Genomic DNA, 22,256 nt, shown 5'->3' with positions numbered 1-22,256 from the left:
CTGGGATTTTTTCCTGGCTTGGTTTGACTTTTTCATTTCCTACCATGTAAAGCCAATGCTGAAAGGAGATTACGGTATCCTGATAGACTTCGAGCAACTCGTGTATGAGAAACACATACAAAGAATACTCAAGATGCTTCGCGTATCTGCGTATTGTTAAGGAAAGAAAGGTTGCAAGCTATGAAGCGGCAACAGTTGTGTGATGTAGCTTTGACAGTGCCTTTTCATTTTCTGTGGTCCCTATCAGAACTGTCTTTTCTGGTATTTATTTGAACACTAAATACATGCATTTTATTTTTAAAGTGCTGAAGCAGGAACTCTTAACTTTACTACTTTGTCCATCAAAGTATCTTTCTAGTTGGACCCAAAATTTCTCAGTTTCAGGTAACTAGAAATTCAGATTCAAATCCTCTGATCTGGTTCCCAGACCTCAGAGTGTCGTTCTAGACCATCATTTGAGTCTCACTCCTTCTTGTAAGGTCAGACAGCATGACCTGATGGAAAACTAATGAACATACCTCATACAATATGGCATGAAGACCATCACTACCAAAGATGTCAGACTTTGCTAGTAACTCAATTTCTTCTTGCTGTAGTGGCAAGTCTTACTAACAAAAACTCTGCAAGATTCTGGCACTGTACAATTTGAGTCCTACTGTCAGTTCACAGCTCTTGATCTGAAACTCTGAAAGGTAGTATAAATCTAATTTAAGCTGACCATTGTCTCCTACACATTTTTTCCCAAACACATTGCTGAACACATCTTTATACACCTCATTAATTGCCCAGCATCCTTTTGTTGGCAGTTGTTTTTCTACCTGACTGGACCCGAAGTTATCATCAGCTGGACATTAATTGCAAATTTGGCACGTGCCAGTGTTCACTGAATGTGAGCTCATCAGAGAATACAGCTGGAACAAACTAGTTATTTATCAGAGACAATATAGGAGTAGGTACCAACAATCATTGCCGCTCTGCTCTGTAGCAGCAGTCAAAACTGCTTTGCTTTAGAGGTAGAAGACACCACTACTGAAGACTATCCTAGTGTGCTCTGGGCTCATCACAATGCACATCTGCCATGAAATCTGACTAAAGGAGTGTACACTGTCCTAATAATTTAACTCAAATGGTCTGAGGTGAAAACAAAGTGTGTGTGCATACATAGAAAGGTGGCAGGCTGGAATGAAAAATATGTTTATTACTTCAGGGAAGGTCAAGTTGACAAACTTTGTATTCTGCAGGGTGTGTGTTTGTAACAATTTGAGAACCATACCTTGTTTTGTTTAAGAGCTCCTTTCTCCTTCATGTGAGGGCAGTCTTTCCCAGTCACAACAGCTTTTATATCTGCCACTGGCACTGCATTAAAAAGAAACAAAAGCAAAAACCAGAAAATGAGTTATAACCAAGGTGTGTAAAAGCTACAGAGTCTAAAAAGAGGCAAGACTAATGTGTTAAAATTGCCATCTATTTTGCCATTTCCAGCCTGCTGTAAGAAAGAAAATTGTAAGAAAACAACTAAAAGAGGAAACAGTGACTCTTGACAAAATTTCAGGCATCTGGATAAAAATCTGAGCATGCTTTTTCTTGCCCGTTGAGACTACTTTGGATAAGAGTGTTTCATATAGATCTGTGTCTGGGCAGTTTTTATGTGTACTCATGTATCTAGAAAACGTGTACTGTTTTCTGCCTTACTAATGTAATATGCCTGCCCTGTTGTTGCTCTGTCCTAGGCATCCAGGTAAAGTCTCTGCTGGAGAGAGGATGCTGGGCAAGTTGGACCCTACCTCACTCAATGCTGTTGTCCTTTTGTTAATGCCTGTATGAATTTTTTGAATAGTTTTCTATTTCACTCCCATCAGCAGTTTAGTTGCTTTCTGGTATTAACAAGAATAAGGACTACTAAGGCTTATAACAACCCATTCCAATTGCTTTAAAATGTGAAGTGATCAGAAATCATTAAAAAAAAAAAAGGTGAGAAAAGGTATTGGAAGCTGCTGCCACTCCAACTCACTCACAGAGTAAGGCCACTAAAACATAAAGACAAATTTCTCTGAGTTTCAAGTGGAAGTCAATTTTCCAACAGTAATTACATTATGGAGAATCTATATGCTCCACAATACAGTATGGTCAGTGAGTGACAGTATCTACAATCTATAAATAATCCATTATCCTTGTGGCTGCGGCATCATATATATAGAACAGCATCATAATATGAAAGTCTGTTACTGCCCAGTTCTTTGCAAACTCTAATGGAAATACTGGAGAGGAGAAATGCATTTTCTCTTCTACTGGGTACAGCAACACTATGTACTTTATTACAGATTACCTCAGCACTACGGTCAAATGGATAGCATGGGATATAATAGACATTTTTAAAGGACTTTCTTTGCATGGAAAGCTAAAAGAAATGGAAGTTATTTGGCTCTTCACTATTCAACCTCTCCTGCCTTTAGTCTCAGCATTTCATGCTGTGGCCCTGCTGAATTTTATGTCTCTGACACTACCCTTCTTTTTGGTCAAGAAGAGGTATTATTTTTGAGAGGAGAGAGCGAGCTAGGACAAACTGGGAAGTAAAGGAGGTATTTGACTGCAACTATGGTAGAAAGGTCTTCTTAAGAAGAAAGTGTTCCTGCCATTTGCTGAAGATGCTCACAAAAACAATTTCTCTGATTGCGTAAGGTAGGGTTTTCTCAAGTTAGATCTCTGAACCAAGAAGGCTTTTCTCCAGGTTTCATACGCTTGATCTCTGTGATCTAGAATGCAGTTACTATGGGAGATCACAGACTGACGTGACATCCTGATCTTTATTTACCTGGAACCTGGCCTATTCCTTGCTTTGGAAAAATAGAATCAAAGACTTCAGATGGTATCAGAAGCTGACTACAAGATGCTGGAGGGTATGAGCACGGATGTGATGTGCTCACAACGGATAAAGCCCTGAGAAAGAGGGCAGGTGTTTTCTGTTCCAGCTGGAGGCTGCACAGTTTGTTAACTCTGCCAGCCTGAAGAAAGGTGACATTCACAGAAGTGAAAAGGTTAAAAGCCCCCACACTTATTTTTGGAGATAGACACTAGTTATTCAAGCTTGGCAAGGAGTACACAAAATGCCCTTATGCTGCTTCTCTTGGTCCTCCACTTTCTTACCCACATATTCTCTTTCATCTGTTGACCTGCTCCCAAATGCTGACAATCTGGTCATCATATTCAGACCTTAATAGTTCAAAATTCAGTGTAAGTCTATACAAAGAATATTTCTGGAAAATGTTCTGTAAAATTCCCAAGCCAGTTTGGCCTGACACGTTTCAAACAATAGTGCCACTTTATAATCTTGTATCTTGCAATGTTCTCAACTCTGTTTCATTAAACTCTAATATGGGTGGCACTCATATCCTTCATCGCCTGAAAACCTGAGATATTGATGAAATAACCATACCTTTCTCAAACTGCATCAGTATCTGCTCTGACAGCAGGCATGCACCGGGAGCATGTGGGTCTGGCCCAGTGGTTCCTAAAGTATGAGCCTTCTGTCCCCACGGGATTCTGACATTCCTGAGTAGGCTCAAGAGCCTACAGAAAATGCAAATGCAAATGAAGCTTGCAGTCAGGGTCAGGGGTTTTGAGCGTGCAAGTTTGCTCAAAGCAAACAAATCAGGGAACTGCTGGTCTCATAACTGTGCCTGCAGTCCAAGTGTGACCTTTATTCTTCTTTTGCCATTCTCACGCTACTGTTAACATTCAAGGGCTATTTCCCTAAGCCTCGTCCAAAAAACCAGCCTCTTCCAGTGCCAATGCAGCAATGTGAACCCCCGTCCTACATTCTGCCAAAACTGCAGTAAGAGAGTGAAACATCCTTGAGGCAATCTGTAAGGCAATGAAAACAAGGGAACGTGACTACCAACTGCCAGGGCTCCAGCACCAGACAGGCTTTTCCTCTTTCCCTCCCAGATGTAGTCTGGGAGCATTTAGAAATTTTAAAAGGTGCTGCCTAAAGATAGGTTGGGGGAGAAGAAAACAGAAACAATTCTTTGTTTTACTAACATACTGGAAAGTTAAATCACTGATTTTCTCCTTTCTCAATTTTCAGCCTGGAGAAATTTCCAATGTCTGAAAAATAAGTCTCTGCTATTCCATGAAAGAAGTAGAGCTACCAACTAGAATACTTGTACAAGCGTGTCTAATTTCATAATGCCAAGAATAGCATTTATTACTAATAGAGGTTCAGAAAAGAACAAAAAGAAATTATTCCTTATTCAATGTTTGATTTCTTAGAGTCACTTTCTGGTGACAGAGCTACACTGGTAATTATCTCAGTCATTGCAAAAAACTTTCCCAGGACTGCAGGTTAAACATCTACAACTCATGTTGAAGGACCAAGAAGAAATGTTCATGAGAGTATGATTTTCTGAAGGACTCCAAAATTACTTTTGTCCATAAAAAAAAGTCCCGATAAATCCCCTGGTAGGAGCTGTCACAAAGGCATGTCCTTGCCCAGCTGGGCACACAGAAACCATGAGGTCCTCTCACTACTCTTCACAGCAATGTGTCATCTTTAAGTCCACTCTCCACGATAATGAAAAAGACCTCTGCTTGCCACGGATTTCTCCTTCACTCACTAGATTGTTTGCCACAGAAGAAACATCGGTCTCCGTGGACAGGAAATGCTTCTGAAGGTGCCCAAGTACTTTTATTTGACATCTGCAGTTAGATGAGCAATGAAAATAAACTGTGTTCCTCCCCATGAAAAGCATGACATTTCTAAGCTGAATGAAATTATAAACTCATTGCAAAGCTGAGCTCAGTCCCCATACACGCTTGCCAAAACCAGGACAGCGGTGTTTGAATGCAGAAGGAAATGTCCTCTGCTCTCTGTCTCCATAAAAAGAGCTGTTGATCATGTCCTGTGTTAAGAGAAACCTACTACAAGTTATAAAGAGGAATTAGCATAAAAGAAGCAAAAGTAGCACAATCCTTGTGCATGACTTACATTTATCTTGCAAGGAATCATGGGGGACTTCTCCCTGGGGACTTTCTTCCAAGTCTCCGTAGTGCAAGACCTTGTGATTAGGTGAAAGTCGACAATACCAGAATTTGTCTGTTAAAATAAATGCATTAAACAAGGTCACTCACATATCTTCATGAGCATTATCAATAGTGTAGTAGAAAGCTTACTCAAACAAGGCACTACAGGGAAGGACTGCCTTTTTTCTTTCAGGAGGAGGAATGTGTGGGGTGTACGGAAAGTAGGACAGGGACTTTGCTCAGTAATTTTACTTGATTAAATGAAGCTGGAATTAATATACCATTTTTGTATTGATTCAGTCACTGGCTCCAAAAATAAATACTAGCAAGAAACAGTTGACTTAGTTTTACATGATATTATATACCCTTATGGCCAGAAGACTGGCCAAGTAACCACTGATTTGAGTGGCTAAGTTTAATGTACCCATAAAAGCTTCCTTTTTAGCACCCACTATGTGAAAATTAAGCCCTGCCAGCTGTCTTGTGTGGGACACCCAAAAACTGATACATTTGAAATATCCCATACTTTATGAAAATTATGACTCATGTCTTTTTATAGACATGGGAGAACACCCCCATATTTATGGAGGGACTGGACATAACAAACATGCAAAGATTTAAAAGCAGACGTTAACTCCTTTGTCCTGTGGATAGCTCAGTGCCTTGCATGGTCACAAATATACATGTGACCATGCAGTTCCACTCCAGTTTGCATTTTAGCCCTTCCTAGGAGATGTATATTTACATCTCCTGCCACCTCCTGCCTTGCAGGGTATAATTCCACCTTAACAATATTTGTTAAAATCTGCTCCCATGAAGAACATCAGCTTTGCAGAGCCAGGCCACCATGCTGCCTAGCGTGTAAGGGTGGTGCTTGCCAATTCCCTTTCTGAAATGGCAAGAATGAGGTTACTCTTCCTTGTCAGAGCACTTTGTATTTAATAAATAGATCACATAATGTTAAGCTGTCAAAAATACAATCTCGTTACATCCAAGCTATAAATCTCCAAATGCTCAGAGCAAGGCTAGATGTTAAAACGCCAGTGGAGGGGGCAAAGGGCTTCTCTGCCTCTGTGCTTCTCTTGTTGCTGGCAGCGCTGATGCTGTGCCAAGCAGCAGCCTAAGGGACAATTTAGAGGAAATGTTAGCACTGACACAGCCCCGTGGTGCTGCCATCGCCAGGAGCGAATGGAACCACTGTCCAGATAAAACGTCGGAGGAGCTGTACAACTACCAGAGCCAGCATATGTGAGCTCGTTTCAGGTGTTAGCAAAGGAAGGACTTCTTGGCTCTGTTAGTAAAATATTGGCTTCATGGTCCCAACTTCTTTCTAAAGGACACTCTCCAATCCCTTAACCAGTCATCCAAAATGCAATGCAATAAAACATGGAGAAAGGCAATTCAGCCTTGAATGGCAAAAGTGGGCTTCCACACGCCCTGTTAAATTTCTTTGTCATGGTGGGTAAAAATGTTTTGGGGAAAAAACCCACATACTTCAAAACACTTTCTGAGTGTGTAACCCCATCTACAGAAAGGTTTCAAAAGACCTTACAAACCACTGGCAAAGGCTCAAAATGGCAATGGGAGAGATTCTGGTTATCTACTTCACAGGTGTGTAAAACACTGAAGATTTACGGTAGAGAGTCTGAGATCATGATTTTGTGGCACACACAAAAAGAGCTCCTGAAATACAAGCAGGCCTGGACTGTAAGCAGTACATATGATGTTGCACAGTGTGGGGTCAAGAGGAAAAACCCACTTGCAAAGATCTGTATGGATTTGAAACTAGAGCAAGCAGAAGCCCTCACTCAGTAGACTCATCTGAAGAGCATAGACACAATCAACTCGTTGGGCAGTCTGTGTGTCTCAGAAGGATGTGTGTGAAACTTTTCTGGATTCGTACCCTTTACAGGGAACTCTACCAGGACCATTTCAAAACCTGATACTTAAAAAATATACCCTGTTGAATCTAACTGTAGACCATCGGGCCCCTTGCCTACGTAAAGAAACGTTCCTACTAACTGTAGCAGGAGGCTCTCATGTCTAGCTTTAACTGCAACCCCATTGCTTATGAGACTGTAAAAAGGAATATACCTTTCTGTCTCTAAGATTACAACAATCATGTTTTCCTAATAAAAGCCAATGTGGTCTTACTACTTTCTCAGTAATCCGGCCAAGAAGATGATGTAACTGAAAAAAAATAGTATGAATTCCTTTCAGTTTAGCACAAATGGGGCTGGTGGTGTTAGTGAGGGCTTGGAAAAGGTCTCTTTAACTTCCTCACAGTTACAGTATTTTGGTAACCTTGTTCCTGTTTCAACCCCCTGCTCCAATAATAAAAAAGAGAAAAACCTCTCAGTGAAAATGTCTTTACCTGTATTTTAGGAAGTGGTGGGCTTTACAGGAAGAAACCCTAGCTCTGAAGGCTTGTGGAGCCTTTTACATCAGTTCCCCATAACCCAAGGTTAATTAAAGAACTAATAGCCAGAGACTGTAGCTTGAAGCATGTCCAACGTGATTCTCCTGTGGGCTCACTAATAACTGCCATTGCACCATAGCTTTGCTGTCAAGAGGAAAACCCTTAAATGAAACCTACAAATGGAACTAACGAGGTCCCTCAGCCACAGCCACTAAACGACTGCACAGGCCAGGCTGAAGAGGGTGATCAGCATGTTAGTGATGGGAAGTAAGCCTTGCTTCTATAACCACCCCAGCCTTACCAGTTTGGGTGTTTTTTCCAGCTGTACATGATGTTACAAACAGTTTATCAGACAATATCCCACTTATGTGAGATCTCAGTGCCTTGGAGGGGAACTGTTTTAAACGCAATGCATGCTATTTTACTGTAGTGCAGGTGCTGAACACAGTTTTATTGGAAAAGTAGTGTACAGAATAATGCTGCGGTCAAAAATTATATGAAAGTGCTGCCACTGACAAAAAGGGCAAAGAAACCTTAATTACAGAACAGCACATGGGAAGTGGCCAGCATTTACTTTCAGCTCTAAACTGATAAACAACAACAACAAAAAGGCAACAAAAGGCAAAGGAAAAAGCTCTTTTCTACCATGATTAGAAAACGATGTCTATAAAACAAAGAAAAACTAATGTCCAAACCCTCCAGAGCTCTTAAGCCCAAGTCCACATAGTTGAGGTGCCACAGAGGCTTTAAAGATGGGTCAGCCATTTCTCAATAGACCCTGTACTCCACAGCTGGCAGATCCGTGTGTATGCGCACAGCTGGAGTGGCACATCTGTCTGTTCAGGAAGGAGTGGAGTTTGTCTTGGTTTTAGGCCCAGTCTTATGAATTTGCCCCAAAGCCTAAGCCCCTTCTACAACTCTTATTTTGTACCCAGTGTTACTACACCTGCCTCTGTAAAACGCCTCCTCAGAGCAAGCAGCTGTAGGGAGGGCAGTCGCTAACCACAGAGTCTTTAAAGATGATGTGGGCTTGTCATTTCATCGCAATTTTCTGACACTACATCATTTATACTTTCTGGTGAGTCCTTATGTCTTTTAGCTTACTGACCACTGATGCAATCAAATTAAGGTGCTAGAGATTTTTCTTTGGGAAACAGAATCAATCATTCTGGTTTTTAACTGGAAAAGGTTTCAAACAAATTGTTCTGATTTTCAGATAATTGCTAGAGCAGCCAGTGGGTTAAATATATTGCAGCACATTGTTAAAGATTATAGATGAGGTTAAAAAAAACATCCCAAACAACAAAATCAGCTACAATTTGGCTAGAAGGGTAATATTCAAAACTGTGAGCAAATAGTAGGGCACAGAACATTTTGCTGATGGGCTACAGAGTGCTTGGCCATTCACGCAGTGTGTTTCCAAGTGCATTAACGGCCAGTGACTCATATGCCCTTAACAATGCTATCCCAGGTAACGAAGCGCTGTGGTTAGTACAGAAGCGCTCTGTAGTTAGAATCTGGGGAGAAAACAGCGCAGATATGCACGGACACAAGTCTGAGAGTATACATTTTATCCCAAGATATGTTCCAGATTACTAAACAAGTTTTTTGTTCACAGAAAATCTTCCTCATGGATTTAGCAACAGGAACACACTTTTAAATAGATCAGTGAAACCATATGTATTTGCGTAGATTTTAGATGTTTGTATGCGGACTCACCCTTTTGCTTTCATTGTGTTGTCTGTCTCTAATACAACTGTAGTGACACATTGCACTCTAACTGGTCTTAACTGCTTAGATGAAAGCCAGCAAGCCCAGCAAATGACTGGTGACTACTTGACCTGTAGCAATACTGGAGGCATATTTGGTTAACTGGTTCCTCTCAGAAAGTCACGCAGAATATTATTTTTTATGGGACTATGGTGGGTGGGATGGAGTAGCAGCAGCAAAGAGGCTTGGCAGAAAAAAGCTGAAGTGTGTGTTCTTGTTCAGAAGCATGAGTTACTTATCCTAGCATGAGATGGAAAACCTGTCTTCACGATTTTTTGTTTTAATTTAAGCTTTCTCTTTCCCGGTTACTTCCATGGTGCCTTGTGGTTTTAATTTAATGGTGTGTATCACCAGGCTTTCCTTCCCTTCTAAAAATTACTGCTCAAGAAACCTCATCTTTGGCTACAAAACCACTTCAATAACACACAATTTCTCTCTAATCTTTATAAAGCTAAAAGGGGAATTTATTCCCAAGAGTGCACCCAGCAACATAAACTACAAATGTACTGGATGACAGCATCAGAAGTATCTATTATCCTCAATAAAATGCCTTTATCTGCTACTTAGCTCTACTGGAAATAATAAGTTTTGGGGTTGTAAAGTGCTTTGCAGGCTTTCACTTTAGTCTTCGCCCCTTTCTTTTAGGAATTAACTAAGGAAGGAGAAAGCTGAAGAGGTCTATCTGTCAGCTGATGTCCATGGTCAAGAAACAAAGTGGGGATTTGCAGAGCTTCATGATCTGCTGCTAAACAATGGCCAGAAGGGCAGGCTAGATTTTGCTGTTTCATTTCCAACTGATTAAGAATGCTTAATAAAAACAGGACTTAGTGCTGCAGTTCTCCTATGAAACCTTGCATGGGAAAGGCCATGTGTTCTTTGAAAGTGCTAAGGATCCTGCTGGGACAACAATGATATTTCTGAATTTCGACTACAGAGAGATCCTGCTGATATGACAATCCTGTGCTGAAACACAAAAGGCAGAGATCTGACTACAGATACCTCACAGCTTAATCTTCAGCATCCCCCCAGTGAATCACCTGTTGAATTGGAGGCTTTCGAATGCCAAGTATATATGAAAGTGTTTCACCTCTTCTCTAAAGGCCGTAAGAGGCTGTAAACTCCCTGCTCATTTTTTTTGTAAGTGAATTTTTTCAACTTACTGTGACTAACCATGTGTGTCCTACCACATGTTCAAACAACAGTCTTAACAGAAGTTTGCTCTGGAGTCTTTATCATGGGATAATGCCTGTTAATTATTTTTTTAAATGGGCAATTTAATGCTCTCAGCTTCTCCTGTGTAGGACATGTTCAAGTTCTTCCTGTACCATCTGTAGATTTGTGACATTTGTTCCAGGATTGTCTCAAGGGAAAAAAAGAATCATAGGAAAGGTAAAAGAAGCAGCATACATACTAAAGTAAAACACCTACCTGATCTTAGTACTCTTACAAGTAGGTTGCCACATAACAGGCAAATCGTGACGCCTCACAGCACTCCCCATTCCTGTTTCAGCTCCCTATCAACCTGGAAGGACCATGGCCCTTTGAGGGCCTTGGTAATGCTCCATGGCAAGTGAATTCAGCTGGAGCAGCAGGCAGGTGATGGGGCTCCTGAACTCCCAGATAGCACAGGGCACTTGTACTATTTTTATCATGACATTCAGAGGAACTGTCTGAAAGGTTGACTGTCATGATATTTAGTATCACTAGCTAAACCTCTGGTCCTCCATTCACTCTACTTCATCTCCTAGTTCTTGACATCATGACAGCCCTGGTCTTACAGCTTGCTCTGCTTGGGTTACTGGAGACCCTGAAGGATAAAGGCTGATTTCAAGAGAGCTGCTTCTGCTTTGTGCCAGCTGCCACTACTTGCTATTTGGGCTGTGACAGGCACTGTACACACCTAAAAAAGGATCCCAATTGAATGGCTTATACACCAAACATGCCTGCGTTTACAAAACATACTTTGCTTCTTCATTAGATTGCACAGTGTCAGATCTTACTGAGTTTAGTCCTGGTGGTCTCATGCATCATCATCTCCTGTAATGGTTATGTCTTCTCCCTCCCTCCCAGGTGGATATTTTACACTTCTCTTTCAGGGAATACAGGGAGTCTAACATAAAGCAGACACAACTCTGAAGGGCATACGGAAACACGCCCTTCTAAATGGGCTTGTATCTGACAAAAGCCAATATATTTCAGAGAAGATGAAGTTCTTTGAGGCATGGTCGTGTGTTTTATTTGTTTCCAAAGAATTGTGAACTTTTTTGGCCCTGTATAAATATAACATCAAAGCAATTAAGCTGGTGGCCTATACAATTAACTCCAAGGCATCATACACAGCAACATTCTCAACTGTGGACCAGAAGATTATGTTGATCTTTTTTTAAAATATTTTTTTTAAACTTCAACTCTACTCATATAAGTTGAACCAATTTATACCCCCTGAGGCTTTTGATCCTATAAATCATGAACTAACAACAGTTTAAGATAAAATAAATAGTCTATCTTCCTCTTGGAGATCTGCCAAAAGAACATTTGCCACAAACCCTGCTCCTTCCCTAGAATTTCAGTCATTCGGATTAAGGCTCTGAGAGGAATAAAATAAACAACCCTTGCTACTGATAGCCAAACCAAACTATGCATTACTTTAGCTACTTTCACTCTGTGAATATGCTGCTGAAGGGAAAATACGTATCATGCCTCCCTATGAAATCCGTATAGAAAGTCACAGTGGAATATTAATGTTCTTTCCCTAAACTCTGTGCAGTGGGCTTCATAGGTGCTTGTAGGCTTGACAGAGAGGATATAAAGCTGCATCACATTTTTTTGCAACTCTACTCTTTCATAAGGGCTTTGAAATTTTCCAAAATAACCTCCCTACATTAAGGAAAATTGCCTCCTTGTTTCTAAGGAAAGAGGCATTGCAGGGATACTTCTCTGTGAAGAAAGCAGTTTTCCCCAATCGATCTGAAGGTCTCAAATATTCATTTTTGTCAGTTCTACCCTTAGCTTTTGTAACTTTCTAATTTGTATTGTATTTACAGCAGAAAACAAATGGCAATCTGAATCCTCACAAAATGAGGGTTTAAAGGGAATTTTTTGGATACAACTTCTAATTAATCTGCTGAATTTACACTATGTCCCTGTTATTTTGTCCGGAGAAAGAAGCGTGCCTTTCTGAGGGGAAAAGAAACATAAAGAGTTTGACTGTATAAAATGAGCTGCAAATCTAGCACTGAGCAATGACTCATAGGATTGGGAAAATAATCTTCTCATGTCAATCAAATATTCATCTGAAGGTACACAAGTTACTGATCTAAGTGCTTTTTAAAAGTATATTTAAACATCATAATACATTTAATGTATATGGTAATACAAGACAAAAAACAAGGACGGGCAGTACTAAAGGGAGGGGTGCAGAATGAGCTCATCGCATATATAAAGGCAGTCCAAGTCTGAGAGATTCAAATTCTGGCTACACCAAGTTTTATGTGCTATTCCTGCAGAGGCAGAGATTTTGTTTTGAGATGAACAAGAAGCCTGGACATCCAGGCAGAAATCAAAATACTCAGTTCAGAGTGCAAGACTGCTGCTTGAGATTTTTGTCAAATGCTGGACTTGTTCCAGATGATCTGTGTGATGAAGCCAAAACCAATTCCAGGGAAACACAGAAAACCCTACAACAACTGTAACTAGGAGATGCTTTCAGATATCCCCTGGTAAAAGCAGTCAAGACAGCACTACAATCAAGGATCTTCCCAGTAAAAGCAGTATTCCTCATCTCAACTTTTACACAAAAGTGACAGTAAAAACCCAGAGTAGGCAGTCTGAGCTGTACCTTGCCGACGCCGACTGTTGAGTTTCCTAAAGCAGGTGCCCTCCACAAGTCGATTGAGACGCTGCTGCTTGATCAGTTCTAAGATCTCAGGCTGAATCTTCTCTTTTAGTTCCCTTGGGAAGAAAGAAAGTAGGCACTTGTCAAATTCAATCAAAGACCATCCTTGTTCCTCTGAGACAGTCTCACAAGATGTTTCTGCAAGGAGTTTGAAGGGGACAGCAGTCACAGGCAGTCCCAGGTCAGAATCTAGTCTGCTCCAGAAAAAAATCCTTTTTCTTATAACAAAAAATGGGAGTCAGGGTATCTCTGTTGTAGACATCTCCCTGCTACGACATCCGTGTATGACTCAGGCAAGTCACTTATTTGTTTCTTACTTTACTAATCTAAAAATAATGTTTGCTATAATTCATCAACAAGGTTTTTCTGTGGCAAATAATGCTCTTTCATTGTAGGAGCACTGTGAAGCTTATTTGAGGGTCTGTCACCTTTTTTTGCATGATCCTCTGCTGGTATACTTTACTAGCAGTATTGTTTAGGACAACACAAGAAGGCTAAAACACATTTTGAAATGACGGTAAAAAACAGCGAGCAATGCCAATGGGCTATAACAATGACCAGTGCTATATGCTTGTTCTTAATTCCATGCCATTCAATTAATTATTATCAGAATTTTATTCATCATTATCAGAATTTTGTGGAAGACTAACCCATGACTAGGGATTGCTCAAGGATCAAACTTTACCCTTGCCCCAGAGTGCAGCAACCCACAGTGCATTTAGAAATAATATTATATATCCTTCAGAAAATCCATTTTCTACATCCTACTTTGATAAGAGTTCAACATGTCAAGAACTAGGCAGAAAACATATGCACATAATATTTAGAGTTTGATTTCATACACCATCACATGGATTCACAGATGTCTGAATTCATTAAGGTTCATTAAGAATACATAAAAGACAGGTTTAAACATCAACTTGACAGCAAGCCTAGTAAGATTAAAAAATAACTGAATGTGTAGAGGATTTATAAAATATGAAGTGTGTCAGAACCATAATTTTCCATTGCTGTGCAAATTAGGTAATACCAAAAATCATTCTGTCTGGCAGTATGTTCCAGCAATCATCATCAAACGGAAGCAAAGCTGTGGTATCCCATAGAGACAACAACAATTTCTCTCTTCCTGAAAACTTGGGGAGCCCAGTCTCTGCTGATTTCCACATTAATTTGGATCCTATACCTTTGATCTGCCAGACCCCACTGAAACCACTGGAAGTCCTCTGCTAGAAAGATCAGGCCTTTAAACAAAAATGCCATCTTTTCCCCAGGTATTAACAAAATGGTTGGAGGTCTTGATGCATAACCCACTGCATATTTACAAGCTGTGAAAATCCAGCTGGCCAAAAATCAAGGAAGCATTGTAACTATAGAAACAGGCCACCTTTTGGAAATGTATTATTAGCCCTTTAGGATAATTTTCAAGCACTGTTGTTTTCTCATTGGGAACTAAGAGATGAATATGCTGAATGGTTAAATACTGTGATTAAAAGAATTCTGTGCTTGAATAAATGTCTTGCCTTTACTGAGCTGATGAGCTTCCCCATTCCTCAGGTAAGAGCTGGGAGTAGGGGCTGAGGAGAACAGTGTTAAAACACAGTGGGGATTACTCAGCAGTCCAGGCTGCAGACTAAATCTCCAGCTGCACTGATTTCAAATATTCAAGACTGGTGTAAACATCAGTTTGAAATTTAGGTAGGTTAATTCAGAAATCAGATGGTTATCATTAAATAGGTGTTAAAGATACCATAACATCATAGTTGTAAGACACTACTGAAAAAACCAAAAATGAATGGATCACCTAGCACATTAACATCTGACTGCTCATAGTATTCCCTCTTCTGTCCTCTAAAGCCCCATCTGACCTTTACAAACCAGAGGAAGAGAAGAAGTTTCAACCAACCCAAAAATGAACAGGTAGTCCTCTCTGAAGTACTTTGCTGTCTGAGGCAGACTTCCCGCAGGAGGAAGGGAGGTAGGAAAGAAGGGACACCTTCCGCCTCTTTGCTGATGTGCTGGAGTCCCTCTACACATGTGCATTTATTTGCTCTCACAGCCGTGAAGATCAGAGGTGGTACTTTCTTATGTTTTACAGTCCCCGTACTTGAACACACAGAGGTTGTGGAGACAACTTATCACTCCACGGAGAAACAGTCTTCAGTGACTTTGGACTTTAGTGACACCCCGTAAGTCCATCCATCCCTTGCCATGGTCACCTGCACTTACCGTCCTCAGCAGCTCATGCCAACACATGGTTATGCTGACTTGGGTGGTTTTCAGCTATTTTTCAGATACCATGACTCCAGATAGATTTTTGCAAGGTGATCCTGCCACTTAGTGCTCCTCACTGTCAAGGTTTCTGTTCTACCACCTCAAGGTGACAGAAATGGGGCAGAACAATCAAATGACAGCACAGAGTTAAACAAAAGATGTGCTGCTTTGAATATTTATATTGCCTTCAGAAAGCCACCTGAAGGCAAGGGAGTTCAGTTCCTCAGGGTCAGTGTCTAAAGACAGGAGGGTTAGAAAAAAAAAAAAAAAATCTTTGTGCAAGAAATAGGTCCTCCTGCCTAATTTTAAAATCAAACAGGAACAGTGAGCTAAAGGAGGATCATAAATGCAAACATGTTTTGTGAAAATTTTATTTACTGTCCTTCAGATGACATCAGCTTAACAGTTTGTGCCTTGCAAAGATAGAGAGAACAAACTTGGAAAGTCTAAGGGGACAGCGTCTTTAAAAATTGCTCTTAGTTTCCTACTATGTTCCTGTCACATAAGAATGGCAAAAGTTAGTGGGTTGGTAACACAGAAGGGTTGAGGGAACCACACAGTAATATATATAATTGCTGATTTTCTGATCTCACTGGTCGCAGCACTGTAGGCAATACTGACATCAGTTACTTGCTTTTAAAGTAACAGACCTGAATTGTTGGCAAATCTGAAAATCATTAGAAATTATTTTTAAATTATTCAAATGATACTACTTCTTCTTCAGCACCAGTTGTATCTGTCCCCAGCTTTTACCTTTCCAGCTTATAGTTAAGACTCACTCTTGTTAGCTGTTTTCCTTCCAGGATGGGGAATATTACAGACATTTAAATCATTATAACACAACAGAAAAGTAATCCCAGAACTGCTTTCATGTGTTTTGTCCTTTTATCTTTCTGGCTTGTAGCTATGCCCTCCCCTAATCACTTCACACATTCAGAGTGGGCATTAGTGACTCTTTCTAACCTTGCAGAGAAATCTGTAAGATAAAAAGCCAAAACCCATCCACATCCCTCCTTCTATTTCCCTGTATGTTGCCGATTTTCAAACAGTTGTTACTTAGCAATGGCTCCCTAGCTGACATTAACTCTCCTTTAACCAGCAAGCCTCCACTTGGACGTCAGATCCTTAGCCAGTATTAACCCATCTCTGTTGCCATTTAATGTGTCAAGGAGATCTCTGGTCCTCTACAGGCAGACACCTTCTTCTACAGTCATTCAAAATGAACCAGTGTTACTTTATCATTCATTGTGGAATGGCAGTTTGCATAGTCAATAAAGATCCCAGAATCTTGAATCGATTCTGTTCTGAAGGACTTTTTATTTTCCCTAATCGAAAGTAGAAATTGAAAAAAAACTTCATCTCACCTGATAACAACAATACTCACATAAAAGAAACAACTAATCCTTGCAAAACAAAGTTGTAGTTACAAGGATCTCAGGCAAAACTTTCCAGCTTACATTCAAATCCAACTTAACTGAAGCTTCTCATCCAGCAGCTTGAAAACTTAAAAATTCAGTGCTTCATAAAACAAATAGCAGAAGAAAGACTTCTATCATGTTCAAGGCAGGAAAAAACATCATCTGATTGCCATATTCTCATGCAGAATTAAACAAGGTCTGCCGACTTTACATTCACCATTGTGTGCAATCTCTTTTAGAATATCTGCAAGGCTTTAAAATACACAGCACAGCCATGATTGCTCTTTTCACTCACAGTCTCTTTCCCTACAATGAGGCCATGATTCTGTACTTCTATCAATTGTGCCATCTATGCAATTTGAGAGTTCAGTACAGGGAATCGAATCAAAGGGGAAAATGAAAGAACCATTTCTTTTCACAGTCAAGAATAAGTGATCATGGATGCAATCAAAATGCAAATGCATAGAGTTAAATCTCTGCAAATGCAGTTGTGATGGCTTAAACACCTTATCGATTTACTTAGCCTTTATAGCCTTTAGGCTTAGCCTTTGTCCCGAATCTGTAATGAGCCTCTGGTAACACTTCAGTTGCTTTTAACTACTTGTGCTGACCATTTTACTCATTCCATGATGGGGAAGGAGACTCCACACTGTGGCAGCAACTAGCCAGAGCGATACTGGAAATAAAGAGCTTGCAGAGGGCACTGGCAAGTTTCACAAGGCTAGGCGATGGTGCAAGAGAATATAAATAGTTGACCTGTATCATACTTAAACAGTTGACTCATAGGGAAGGCAGGGAAAACGAGAAGCTTTCATGGCAAGCTTAGCAGTACTGAGTGGCTTTGAACCACTAAACGTTGCAGGGGATTGGCAGGGGATTTCTGAGCAGTGTAATGATGCAAAACTGACTGGAACCATTTGTAGCTTTTTAATTGATGTGTTACTATGAGTGACATCAGTTCTAATTGGGCATTAGGTCCTATCTTCTAATACACTGAAAACATAAAAGAAGCAGTCCCCCTTTGATCCACATTGGTATGATTAAAATTTAAGTGTGAAATTCTACTTAGCTTATGCTTCTGCTGTTGCCCTCCTGCCCCTGGAGGAGTGTGTCCCCAGAGCTTGTACTTAGCTATCTGTATCCTTTAGAAACAAATCAAAATGAACATCCTGCTTCTGAATCTTGAAACGCTCTGGTCCAAACCCTTCTCTATAACTTTGCCTTGAAAAGGAGATTTGGAAAATCATGAGCCATTCCACTTGAAACATGGTCAGGATTGCATGACATTTCAGCTGATGCTTCTGGAGTCCTCACCATTTCTCTGCTGATCTCAAAAGGTTCCTGCTATTCTCAGCACATCATTTGTGTGCCATGGAGTCTGCATCTGTCCTGTGCCATCATTTCAGCCACAAGCCCGGACTTGGTCCAGAGCCAAGTACAGCCCCCATTTTTCATATAAGAGAACAAAGGGTATTCTGAGAAACAGGAAGGAGCCATGGTGGCAATACTAGCATTCGATACTTCACAGTAAACAACAAGGAAGTGAGAATCCCACTGGCTAGCTACCGGAATGTTATCATTTACAAATAAGTAACTGCTTGTCATTACCACCAAAGATAATGCCATAAACACAGACAGTCATACACAACACCACTCTTTTGTGCAGCCAGTGTGTATTGGCTCCTCTTCTGGGCTTCTCCCTGTCTTGTTCAGAGAAGTGACATTTGGAATTTTTAAAGGCCCTTGGAGAGAAGACAAAGTTTTGTTTTTTTTTTTAAAGCCACTACCAGCACCAAAACCAGGCTCACAATCATGCAAAGCTAGGAAATGTCAAAGCATTGTTTCATGCAAATAAGCCATGTGAGACCGTGTGGGGATTTGCTGAATCTGGTTTAACTGAACTCAAAGAAAAAATGATGATTCCCAGCAGAAGAAAATATAATGCACTTCAAGCAGATGCCGCACTACTGCTTTTGAGCACGGCTCCCTGGACAGCGTTCCTCCTTGGGTTCCCCCAGAAGAGCTCACAAATGTCATTCATGTTTGTTAATCCTTCCATGCAAAAACAAGTGGAGAGAAGACAGTACTTACAGAATCGGACGAGACTGGAAATCTTCCTGGTTCATTCTTTCAGACTGGCGTATTTTCAGTATTTCTGTGTAACTGAGGTTCTGAAGTTTGCTCTTGAACTGATCCAGAGAGCTAGGCTTGGTAGTGAGCGCTCTCATTATCTGTTCTTTCACTACCTGCATTACCTGCAGTTGACAAGGAAAGGAAAAGAAAACCTGTGTTAACACTTTCCGTGTTTTTGTTTCACATCTTATTCTGGGTCACAGTAAGGTTTCTAGGTATAGAAGATGATTAGTGCTATGTGGTCTCAAGAGAATTTTTCAGTAGCATAACCAGAAAATAAGCTGACTTCTGACAGGGCATCACAGCTTACAGCAAAAGCTCATCTGCTCTGTAACAAGAAAATTATGTTTTGGGGGAGGGCAGGGTGGGGAGGGTTATTGCTTGGCTGTCTCCCTACACAGCTAAACTACAATTGCTGGTTACAGGATTTTATGTCCCGCTGTGTCCATGGTTTGTGTGCCCACGGCAGCAGTAGCACGGCTTTTCTGCATTCTGAGCTGAGATGATGCTCCCATCATGTCGGGGACAGACACACATACACCACCAGACTCGTAACAGCAGAAAAAATCTGTGAAGTCCTAAGGAGCCAACTGAGGCTGCCGATGCACATCCTGACTCCTGCCAGCTCAACCCAGGCGTACTGCACAAGCCACAGGGGCCAGTCTACCTGCCCACAAGAGAGACTGCAGAGTGTTCTTCAGGTCTTACAGCTCTCCTGCTGGGTCTTAGAGCTGCTCCCCTGACCAGAAGGCAGTAGCACAAAGCTGCTAACTGTGGCCCGTTGCTTCCCTTATTCCTTATGCCCAGAGGTGATGGGCACACACTGAAACACAGGAGGTTCCCTCTGAACATCAGGAAACTCTTTTTCACTGTGAGGGTGACCGAGCACTGGCACAGGCTGCCCAGGGAGGTTGTGGAGTCTTCATCCTTGGAGACACTCAACAGCCATCTGGACATGGTCCTGGGCAACCAGCTCTAGGTGGCACTGCTTGAGCAGTGAGTTTGGACCAGATGACCTCCATGGGTCCCTTCCAACCTCAACCACTCTGTGATTCTGTGAGAGCCTTACACTGCAGGCACATTATGGCCATACACAGTGAAGGAAAGAGAACTTGCTAAAACAGACCATTAGTCAGGGGGGAGAGAAAGATAGATCAATTTGCCAAGGATATTACAGGATTGCTTTTGAAGCAATGCCATAAACAATGCAAACCAAAAAATGAGAATGAAGGATGGCTGGGCAACAGCCATCTATCTGCATGTTAATTATTTTATCAGGAGAAAACTGCTGAGACACAGGTAACTAAGGGGAATTGCTTGGCTCCAGTTCAAATAAATACATATCACAGATTACTCTCTGTCTCTCCGCAATCCTAGACTGATTTCCTTGGTGTTGGTGCAAATCACACACTTTGAAATATTTATCTGATGCTGTGCTTAAGTTGGCTGAAAAAACAATTTAACAGACTTAGAAAGGCCCATCCCACCCAAATCCAACAGCTAAAAAGCAGTAGGAAATGGTAACACCCCCCCTGGTATCAAAGCGGGTGTGACAGAAATTAACAGCTACACAGAGGGCAAAAGCTTTTTCTGCACTGTTAATTTTCCTTTATTCTTTCATCTTCACCATGTATCTTAAAACAGAAGCTCAGCCCCTCAGAGGTTCCCTAATCATTCTGAAAATTTCTGTTTTCACATGAATATTTCATTGCTTTGCAAGTGTTGCCTCAGTCTTCTAACTCATTGCCTGCACTATGTTTTCTATTTTTGCTTCCTGAGATGTAACTTCTTTCTCAGATGTGATCTAAGCACTCATTTTAGCTGCGTCCAGCAGCTGAAACCAAGCAATTAAAGAACTGAAGATAATCTCCTTCCTTGCAACATGGACTACATCCATCCCAGAGATCTACTTCAAGAGGAGTGTCCTGGTTTCGGCTGGGATAGAGTTAATTTTCTTCCTAGCAGCAGGCATAGTGCTGTGTTTTGGATTTAGTAGGAGAAGAATGTTGATAACATGCTGATGTTTTTTAGTTGTTGCTGAGTACTGCTTATGCTAGTCAAGGACTTTTTCAGCTTCCCATGCTCTGCCAGGCGCACAAGAAACTGGGAGGGGGCACAGCCAGAATAGTTGATCCAAACTGACCAAAGGGCTATTCCATACCATATGACGTCATGCTCAGTATATAAACTGGGGGGGGTTGGCCGGGGAGCAGCGACCGCTGCTCGGGAACTGTCTGGGTATCGGTCGGCAGGTGGTGAGCAATTGCATTGTGCATCACTTGCTTTGTATATTATTATTACTATTATTATTATATTGTTATTATTATCATTACTACTTTACTTTATTTCAATTATTAAACTGTTCTTATCTCAACCCAGGAGTGTTTCTCACTCTTACTCCTCCGATTCTCTCCCCCATCCCATCAGGGTAGGGGGAGTGAGCGAGTGGCTGCGTGGTACTGAGTTGCTGGCTGGGACTAAACCACGACAAGGAGCAAGCTGCTTCTCCCAAAGGTGTTGACTCAGGTGGGCAGCAAATGGCTTTCCCACATTTCCACTCCCTGGATGAGGCAGCCTACCCACACTCACTTGGCCGGGGCCCTGCTTTGAATGCATCCTTGCAGTTAAGATCCTATTCTTGATAAATCTTGCAAACCTGGCCCAGCAAAGCTGTGCTCCGTTCCATCCACTCCTACAAATGTAATAGGTACGTTGAAGAAGTCTTCTAAAACTTAGTTTGATGGTAAAAAGCAACACTGAATTCTGTACTCAACACCTGCATACTCTTCATTTCATATACAGAAGTATTTGTTTTTAGATGGTGGCCATGTGCAACTAAATCCCTCTGAAGAGCCACTTAGCTGGTCTGCCAGTGGAAATCAGCTACTTCCCCATTTGAAAGATGAACTCCTGACTGCCATCCGACTGCTTAGAGGGATTAACGCCTCCTTGACTGCATTCAGAGTGCACTTGCTAGACCACACCAGTCCAAGTAAGAAACGTGCTGCCACACCTTGGAAATGACAAACCGGAAGGCCAAACAACCATAACACCTGAATGTTAATGGATCATGCCCAACAAGGTGAGTGGCATACTCCTACTGATTTCACCGGGTCTTGGTTTAATACCTAAAAGGGCTTAGGAAATGTAACAAAGGAAATGTCCTCAAAGGTATAGGGGGAAAAAATGAAGCAGACAATCCCAGCGACAAGCTGGATGTTTAAAAATATCTTCTGTCTTCCTCTTTCTGCCTTCTTGACAATGACTACTTATTGCCGCTAATTAATTTAAATTTATATTTTATATATTTATATATTATTAATTAGGACTA

General features: G+C 41.1%; 1 protein-coding gene across 1 annotated transcript in view; it reads right to left on the bottom strand.

Annotated features, from left to right (window-relative positions):
• Nucleotides 1-22,256, bottom strand: part of ELMO1 (engulfment and cell motility 1) — a 270,462-nt gene that overhangs the window by 10,080 nt on the left and 238,126 nt on the right. Inside the window, exons 17-20 of the mRNA XM_075728150.1 lie at nucleotides 18,884-19,047; nucleotides 13,047-13,159; nucleotides 4,985-5,092; nucleotides 1,274-1,356 (exon numbers count right to left, since the gene is read on the bottom strand). Of these exons, the coding sequence (XP_075584265.1) occupies nucleotides 1,274-1,356; nucleotides 4,985-5,092; nucleotides 13,047-13,159; nucleotides 18,884-19,047 (468 nt within the window). The remainder of the gene's footprint in view (nucleotides 1-1,273; nucleotides 1,357-4,984; nucleotides 5,093-13,046; nucleotides 13,160-18,883; nucleotides 19,048-22,256) is intronic.

Source organism: Pelecanus crispus, chromosome 2 (assembly GCF_030463565.1).
Source record: "Pelecanus crispus isolate bPelCri1 chromosome 2, bPelCri1.pri, whole genome shotgun sequence".
Classification (NCBI taxonomy): Eukaryota; Metazoa; Chordata; class Aves; order Pelecaniformes; family Pelecanidae; genus Pelecanus; species Pelecanus crispus.
Note: the sequence above shows the minus strand (reverse complement) of the source record. Positions and strands in the feature narration are given on the sequence as shown.